At 37.9% G+C, this 9,701-nt stretch overlaps 1 protein-coding gene across 1 annotated transcript in view; it reads left to right on the top strand.

The window, feature by feature from the left end:
• IPCEF1 (interaction protein for cytohesin exchange factors 1) overlaps positions 1–9,084 on the top strand; it is a 53,273-nt gene extending 44,189 nt beyond the window's left edge. The window contains exon 7 of the mRNA XM_008566431.1: positions 8,647–9,084. Coding sequence (XP_008564653.1) covers positions 8,647–9,084 — 438 coding nt within the window. The remainder of the gene's footprint in view (positions 1–8,646) is intronic.
• Positions 9,085–9,701: the final 617 nt, after the last annotated feature.

Here is a 9,701-nt window from a genome sequence, read left to right as displayed (position 1 = left end):
AATAAAAAAGAATTATGGTAACTTTTATGCAGAGTGTGAATCAAAGTACTTTTTTGGCTCAATATGATATAGGCTAGCTATGACTTAGATATATGAACCTGGGAGGAAAATAAAAAAGAATTATGGTAACTTTTATGCAGAGTGTGAATCAAAGTACTTTTTTGGCTCAGTATGATATAGGCTAGCTATGACTTAGATATATGAGCCTGGGAGGGGGGGAATAATTTTTTCCCAAGTTTTTGCTTTAAGAAAATATTTTGGGTAATGAGCTTTCATTTTGTAATGATGAACGCAACTGTATAATACTATTATGGAAAATTATTCAAAAAGTTTTGAACTCTTGAAAAAATTTAATTCAGTGTTCAATTGTTCTAATTGCTATAAAGATGAGTAATAAAGCTTCAGTACCAGCCCAGTTTGGACTATTGCTTCCAATGGACTGAACCACATTCCACAAGAGAATGAAGAATACTTTGGAATCTTCTCTGAGTGAAGAAGAGGTTTTTCTTTATGTTTCTTCTTCTTGGGACGGCTTTACAGCATTGATAGTAGAAAGGACATCCTTTTATTCTTAAAGAAATTAGAAATGGGGAACTTTCTGACAGGTTTACTAGAGCAGCTCAGAACAGATGAGGGACTCTAAGCTTCACTTTGTAAGATAATTTTTAGATATGACTATCTGTGATTCCTTGGAATTTACAAAAGAACAAAAATGAACCAATTTTATACTGATAATTTTTATAAGTTACAAATTAATTTAAGATCTATAAAGGTCATTAAAAACCTGCTTCTTATATTTTCCTCTAACTTTAATTTTTTGAGTATTATGTAATAGTCTGATCTATGCTTATATTCTTATTTGTTTATTTAACAAATATTTATTAAGAGCCATTGTTCTAAATATTTGGGACACGTCAGTGTACAAAGTGGACAGTGAATTGTGTTCTTCATGAAGCCAAACTTCTAGTTAGGGAAATTGATAATAAGTAATGAACATGATAAGGAAAATATCTGCATGTTGGTAGAAGTAGAGCAGGGTGAGTAAGGGGGACTGGGGGGCTGGGTGTACATAGTGAGTTGTGGCAATGACAGGGTGGCCAGGATGGCCCTGACTGAGAGCTAAGATATGAGCAAATCTCTTGAAGGGCAGGGTGAGAGTCAGCCGGTAGATACTTGGGAAAGGAGTTTTCCAAGCCAAGGGAACAGAGTCAAGGTCTCCCTTGGTAATGTAGGGAGGCCAGTGTGGGTAGAGCAGGAGGAGCCAAGGTGACAGTAGTAGGAAGTGGAGTCAGGGTTAGAGGTGGCCATGCCATGTAGGGCCTGTGAGCCAGTGAAGGACTTCAACATTGTGAATTATTTAGGGAGACTTTGGAAGGTTTGAGTAGAGGAGTGACGTAGTCAATTTCCACTTTAAGTGGACCACTCAGTCTGCTGTAGGAAGAGACCCTGGGAGGTGGGGAGTAGGCTAGGGGCAGAGAAAAGTAAGGGAAGGTATGCAGTAATTTATTGTGATATGGTTGTGATTCCATCATAGATAGCAGTAGAGTAGATGGAAAATGGCGTGGTCGAATTTTGAATGCATTTGGAAGGTAGACCACCAATAGTGAACCATATGTGAGAGAAACAGAGGAGGTATGTATTTATAATCCCAGCTTCAAGCAACTCATGCAGATTATTTTCACACAACAGTCCTTACATTTTGATGCTTTTCAGAAGTGCAATTCCTTTATATAACTGAAGGATGGAAAAGAAAAAAAAAATCAGCTAAAGCAAACCACAGAAGCAATAAGTAAAAATAAACCCTGCAAACTGTGGCCCAGTGGCTGGTGTCAGAGTAGGAAGTTGACAATGAAACACAGAAAGGGGTGAAACTCATTTTAGAAATTCAAATGTAATCTTAACAGAACAGATCTTGAACAGTTTACTGAAGTTCTCTTGATCTTTTAATATCTGTCCTATATAAAAAAATAGACATGCTTGCAAGTGGGTAGTTGTATGAAAAATTATCGGTGACTATACATACAAGAAAAAGGTAGAAAGAAAAATTCATCCTTTCTCCTTAAGATGCAAAAAAAGATCATAAGTTCTATGATTGGACATTTAACTGATTTTTAAGACTTTTCTGAAAGTCACTTTTATTGGTATTTTTGCATTTTCCTTTAACCGTTTATCTTCGCAGCCTGCTCATCTGGCAGTCAGTCACAAAGCCTGGTGGCTGTCTCCTGCCTTCTGTTCCCTCAGCCCTAGCCGAAGCCCTCATTAGCTCTTGCCTGAGTTATTGAAATAGCAGGCTATTTTTCTTTCCCTGTCTCTAATCTATCTCTCCGCTTAAAAACCACCTCCAAATGAGTCTTCCTAACGTGACGTTCTGTCTTGCCTGAGTTATTGAAATAGCAGGCTATTTTTCTTTCCCTGTCTCTAATCTATCTCTCCACTTAAAAACCACCTCCAAATGAGTCTTCCTAACGTGACGTTCTAATAATATGGATTCACCTGCATGAACCTTCCAGTGAGTCCTTATTGCTTATCAATTCCCAACTCCTTGGCTTGGTATTTAAGAGCTGCCATTACAGTCTTGTTGCTGATTCCTTCTTTATCACAGGTCAAGAAACTGCCCGTTGTTTCCCAAAGGCTTTCCAGACGTTCTTATTTGTGCACCTGCAATTGCAAAATTTCTCCACTTGCAGGAGCCAGTTGCCCCCACACCCCCCATTCCACCTTCTCAATATCTTTCAAGACTGCTTCCAATGTGACTTCCTTCATAAGAGCTTCTCTAGTTCTCTATGTCAGGATAATTCTTTCCTCTTCTGAGCTCTCTGTATTCCTGTAGCACTTTGTTTTTTGATGCTTTTTTCATGTTATAATCTGCCTTGTATTATAGATTTTGTATATCTGGCTCATTTCTCTAATTATTAAATTCTTAAAGTCAGAGAGACAGTGTTCAGTTTCTTTTTGTTTACTCACAACATCTATGACTGTGCCTAGCACATATTTGAAACTAAATAAATATTTAACGGGCCAGTGGATGATTATTGTGACCTCATCTGCACTCTGCACAAATTTCTCGCTGTATGAATATTCCCCCATGTGAATTAGAGAGTCATTTCTTCACACTTGTCAAGTGCTTTCACAGCTTTGAGAAGGATGATTTCCTTTGACTCTCACAAAAATCCTTNAGAACAGATCTTGAACAGTTTACTGAAGTTCTCTTGATCTTTTAATATCTGTCCTATATAAAAAAATAGACATGCTTGCAAGTGGGTAGTTGTATGAAAAATTATCGGTGACTATACATACAAGAAAAAGGTAGAAAGAAAAATTCATCCTTTCTCCTTAAGATGCAAAAAAAGATCATAAGTTCTATGATTGGACATTTAACTGATTTTTAAGACTTTTCTGAAAGTCGCTTTTATTGGTATTTTTGCATTTTCCTTTAACCGTTCATCTTCGCAGCCTGCTCATCTGGCAGTCAGTCACAAAGCCTGGTGGCTGTCTCCTGCCTTCTGTTCCCTCAGCCCTAGCCGAAGCCCTCATTAGCTCTTGCCTGAGTTATTGAAATAGCAGGCTATTTTTCTTTCCCTGTCTCTAATCTATCTCTCCACTTAAAAACCACCTCCAAATGAGTCTTCCTAACGTGACGTTCTAATAATATGGATTCACCTGCATGAACCTTCCAGTGAGTCCTTATTGCTTATCAATTCCCAACTCCTTGGCTTGGTATTTAAGAGCTGCCATTACAGTCTTGTTGCTGATTCCTTCTTTATCACAGGTCAAGAAACTGCCCGTTGTTTCCCAAAGGCTTTCCAGACGTTCTTATTTGTGCACCTGCAATTGCAAAATTTCTCCACTTGCAGGAGCCAGTTGCCCCCACACCCCCCATTCCACCTTCTCAATATCTTTCAAGACTGCTTCCAATGTGACTTCCTTCATAAGAGCTTCTCTAGTTCTCTATGTCAGGATAATTCTTTCCTCTTCTGAGCTCTCTGTATTCCTGTAGCACTTTGTTTTTTGATGCTTTTTTCATGTTATAATCTGCCTTGTATTATAGATTTTGTATATCTGGCTCATTTCTCTAATTATTAAATTCTTAAAGTCAGAGAGACAGTGTTCAGTTTCTTTTTGTTTACTCACAACATCTATGACTGTGCCTAGCACATATTTGAAACTAAATAAATATTTAACGGGCCAGTGGATGATTATTGTGACCTCATCTGCACTCTGCACAAATTTCTCGCTGTATGAATATTCCCCCATGTGAATTAGAGAGTCATTTCTTCACATTTGTCAAGTGCTTTCACAGCTTTGAGAAGGATGATTTCCTTTGACTCTCACAAAAATCCTTTATTAGTTTTACAGACAAGGAACCCAAGTTCCAGAGAAGTGAACATGACCATATTAGTAACATTTGCAGACCGTTTATGTTCCATTAAGATATTCTTTTTGGTGTATCATTTGTTCCTCTTGATAAATCTGAGTCAGTTGGGCAGTGAGTAGATACTTTTGTGTGTCTCCCACGCGCCAGGTACTGTCTCGGGTAAGGAGATGCTGAGCTGAGCAAGACAATGTCTCCTTCCTTGAGCATTCGAAGTTCTAGGTTGAGGAAGAGGGACAATGAATTTGTCATTCAAACAATTATTTCAAGTAATAAAATAAATTTATTTCATTAAAAATAAATGCTACGAAGTGATAAATGCTAGGAAGAAGATAAAACAGGGCAACGTGCTAGGGAGTGGCTGGGGTTGGCAGGGGAGGGTATTGCTTTCTCTACCCGTGTCAGGGAAGACCCTGCTGAAAAGTGAGGTTTGCATCGATGACAATGTGAGGAGAAGAAGGCAGCTGACCAAAAACACATGGGAGAGTCTGCCAGGCAGAAGGAGCTGGAGATGTGCTAAAGGGACAGGGAGAAAGCCACTGTGACTAGAAGGGAGTGGACAAGCGGGGAAGTGGAAGGAGAAACAGCTGGAGGGGCACCCAGGGGTTCATGCGGGTCTTCTCAGCTGTAACGAAGACCATGCATGCATTTTTTGACCTGTGGTGGGCAGTTACTAGCAAATTTTCAGCAGAGAAATATTGTGATCTGTTTTATGGTTTAGAAATACCCTATCTGTTCCTTGGAGGATGGAGGCAGGAGGCCAGGAAAGTAAACTTGGAGGTAAAATAACTTCTCCAAGGTCATTTGGAGATAGAGGATTGAAGTGATGAGCAGGTCTTCTGTCAGCTCGTTGCCCAAAGTCATGCAGAAGGTCAGTGACAGAGGAGGGAATGTACTCTGAAAGGTCTTTTGGTTTTTAGAGTAATGCTTCTACTAGTATATGGAAGAAATGCAAACGTAGTTCTCGCTAGGGCTTACCAACAATCAATTGGCTTGTTTTTGTTAATATGGCCAATAAAAGGCGAGAAAAGCAGTATACTTTCCTTCCTTTTTTTCTTGTTTGGTTTTATTATGTTTAATCTTAAGTTATTCCTATATGTTTTTTTTTTTTTTGTTTCCCATGTGCTTTGACTAATGTTGCTTAACATTTATATGCTGACTCACTCCTTCCTAACTACAGGCTTTCAGTGGCCATTTTAAACTATTTTTCACCACATCAAACTTGTGTTTTGAAAACAGTTCAAATAAGAGGATTTTAAAAAAAATTTTTAATTTTTTTATTTTATCATTACACAATAGACTTTTTTTTTGATTATAGAGCGAACTAACATTTGAATTAAGCTTAAAAATGAAATATTTAAGACCTAAATGTTCTGAAATGAATTAATCCACATACAATTATTAATCTGTATATAAATAAGACAATAATTTTGTTTGAGATTATGAGAATGGTTTGTGGGACGGCTTGTATTGTAATTGCAGTAACCCCTAGATCCTGGGATTAGGATGAACCACCCATCGTAACTTCATGGAGAATTTCAGGGAGCTCCTCAAAGAGGCTGAGCTGCTTTTGGGTGCCATTCTTCACGTAGCTGGCTCTCTAGGTCATTCTTTGTTGGCATTAATTTGTTACTAACTAAGCGTCAGGCACAGATACAGAAAATAGAGATGCAAAAATGATTCAAAACAGCCTGTTCTCAAGTAGCTCGCCAAAAAAGATTAACAGTTCATAGGTAATTTCAACATAAGTTGACAAATAAAATGATATTCCACCTGCTACGATATAAGTAAGCCTGGGAGCATCAGGCAAAGGTACCTACCAGGCTCTGAGGCAATCAGAGAAGGCTTCTTGGAGGAGCTGGCATTGGAACTGACACATGAAGGATGAACTTGTATTAGACCAGCAGAGGTTGGTGGAAAGGAGAGACTGTCACTCCTTTTTTACCTTCATTTGGTTTGCATTGGGGAGTTTTATGAATATATTGTCCAAGTGGTTCACAGATGGCACTGGGGGCTCAGAGTTCTATGCTTGACCTTGGCTATTGGTAGCTACAGAATGTTAGAAATAACGAACCATGCTTTAGCAGTGTACTTTCTATAAAGCATGCTCCCAAATTGAATCTTCTGGAATGGAACCCCAGGTTCTCTTTGATTTGTATTTTGTCAGTCTGTCTTCCAAGGAAAATTTTCTTTGATCTAATACATGTATTATTTTTCATTTTCTGTCCTCTCCAGTTCTTCTCATTCCTTCTTTCTTTTTTTGTTCGCTCTTTTCCATTTTAAAATCAAATTTATAAATGTTACATGGTGCCTAGAGAAAATGAATTGAAAGCATTTGTACTGTGTTTGAATAGCACCACAAACAGGAACATACTTTGCAGATATTTTTGATGCTCATTTAATAGGTCTTTGCTTATTCTTTAAGCAGAGTTTTGATGTTCAAAAAGCCTTGCAGAAAGTGCCTCAGAGACTATGTACATAGTCTTTTGCTCAAATAGACTATTTTGCTATAATCAAATTAAAGTAATATCAGCAGGAACAACAGGAAAAGCTCACATGTGGTCTCATTTCAAAAAGGGAAGCAGATCACATGGAAGCTGAGTTTTACTAAAATAGCTCACAATAGGGGAACGTGTCAGGACTGGGTCAGAATGGATATTTTTGTTAATATTTATTTTGTAGATCCTGCTAATGAGTAAACTATTCCTGGCATTTATTTGGACAGTTTGGGTGTTTTGCATTCCCTCCTCCAGATAACTAGGGTTTTATTTAGTCAATTACAGATCTTTGATCTCTTAAGTTAAATGGTCTGAGTGATTTAGGTAATCAGTTCCCAAGCTACTTGACACATTCCTGAATTTTCATGTCTGTACCAATATATTATTATAGAGAAGATGCATATGATCAGTTAGATATTTTAGTGTCATGCTATTTAAAAGTGGATTTATTGATGATTTGACAATCCATGTCTAGTATGAAGCCAGTTGGGAATACATTGGGTAAGATACTGGCTTTTCCCATCAAAACTCAGATCTTAGAAACTGAAACACTGGAACAAAGTCAATCATTCTAAGTTAGTTGCAATGACTAAGGTTTTTAGAGAGGATCTTAGTTTGGTCTTTGGCTTCCTCTCTCTGACAATCTCCTTTCTTCCACTTCCTTGGATTTTTGAATGCTCGAAACTGACAGGAAATATCTGATAGGATGATGTAATGAAACTGAACCACAAAATGCCTTCTCTATCTTATCTGCCATTGGAGATATAGGGTGATCCACAGAGCACTGGAGTCTAGATTTTAGGGCTTTATTGACCAGTACAATTAAAAATAGAGAAACAACAGAGAGTTGGCAACACAGGTCATTAAAAAAAGGAAACTCCAAAAAGACAAAAGCTTATATATATGATTACCCTTTTTAAAAAAGGCATATATTTTAACATCGAAATGTAACAAGGATAAAAACCTCAGAATAAATGAAGTTTTTCTCAAGAGAGTGTCTTTGTGGGTGATGTTGCGTTGACGTTTTCTCTGTGGACTGGTGGAAATGTTGCCAAGGACTGTCATTCATCCTTGGAGTGTGTGTTAGGAACCGCTGTCAGAAGATCCTCCGTAATCGACCCTCTTATCATCTGTGGCACAGCTTTTGTCTTCTGTTTAGTCAATTCAGATTCTGCAAATGTATTCTTTTCTTTGGTGAAATTTTATTAAGGTTTTTATGTTATTGAAGAGTGAATATGAATTAACATTATTTCATCTAACTTGTGTAGAGATGAACTGATATTGGTCATGTGCTAAGGAACATGTGAACAATATTCAATCATATAAGTATGAAATGTGTGTTCTCTGTCCACATCACTGACCTCCGCTCAATTAACATTATTTTGCTTCCTGTCTGGCTCATTTATCAAGAGTTTTGCCCCATCAGTGCAAATTCCATGATAAAGTGCAAATTATTTTTTACTTTAATACTCTAAAAAATTTCCCAGAGAGGCCTTTTATGTTTCTGGAGAACATTGGAAAAACAAGGTAAAACATGATATGGAGGTTTTTCAGAACCTCAAACAGTGAATTCAAAGTTCTACAAGTTGATTTTGGAGAACGGCACCTGAGTGGCTGTCGTACAAAAATAAATACCAACATTTGTCTTTTGAGTCTTTTATTACTGGTCACTTTTTGAAGCAACACCAGGGTACCTTTATTGAAAGTGAAAAATAGAGAATGGTGGTTTAATCATGATTTCTTTTATTCTTTTTTGGTTTTATTTGTGAAAAATAGGCTGCACAGCAGGCATCTTCGTCCTCACCCAAACTGAGTAAAACATCATGTTCTTTCTCTTCTCTGGAAAATACAACAAAGACATCCAGCAGTTTTTCTTCCTCTGCATCTAAAGAAAGACAGTCCTGGCTTGACACAGTGAGCAGTTCATCTGCCGCTGAAGACGTGGCTCACTCCATAACATGTACTGTGCAGGTTCTTTCACCTGTGCCCTCAGAGGGGAACAGTCACAAGGCTCTGGAATACAGCTTTGTTACATCAGAAAGTGGATTTTTGAACTCTTTATCTAGTGATGACACTTCTTCATTGAGTAGCAACCAAGACCATCTTACTGTCCCAGATAAGCCTACTGCATCAAAGATTATGGACAAAGGTAAACCAAAAATTATTTACTCTTTTTTAGAGAATGACTATTTGCACGCGTGTTTGGAACTCTAATGTTAATTTTTGTGACAGGAATGTTTAATCATGAATGGTGATTCAGTAATTAGGCAGTCAGGTGGGTCTAAGCCCAGGAGCTGTTTTTGCAGGGGAGTTTGCATGTGGACAACTCCAGCTACCAGGCCACTAATTACCTGCTAGAAGTTACACCAACCAAATGCTTTAGGACTATGAGACATGTGGTTATAAACTAATGATACTTTCCCACCAATCTGAGAAAAAGCTTGCACCTTGCTTTGGTCCCACGTCCCATGTTATGGAGCTTGTGGTGGTTGAAGCAGGGTTTTGTAGTCTGGTATTCATAACATCACCTCCGTGGTTCCAAATGAACTTAAAGCAGCCACCTTCCCCGGGCCATACCCACAGACAATGTCTGGTTTCTGGTCAGTAGGCCCGTGGATGTGGGAATGTGGTTAACAGGAAGACAGACAATTTCATGTGCTTTGGAGGGTAGCACTATAACCTTTAAATGTGAAAGAGAGCACAGGTTATGCTTTTAAAAGATATTTTAAATCTTAACAAAGGAAACTTAACGATGTGCAGAAATTAATAATGTGAGTTTTTTAATACTCTGTAAAAATTGATCCTTATCTTTTATTCAGGACTTCTTTTTG

The sequence above is a fragment of the Galeopterus variegatus genome, unplaced genomic scaffold (assembly GCF_000696425.1).
Source record: "Galeopterus variegatus unplaced genomic scaffold, G_variegatus-3.0.2 Scaffold241, whole genome shotgun sequence".
NCBI lineage: Eukaryota > Metazoa > Chordata > Mammalia > Dermoptera > Cynocephalidae > Galeopterus > Galeopterus variegatus.
This window is presented reverse-complemented; position numbering and strand designations above follow the sequence as displayed.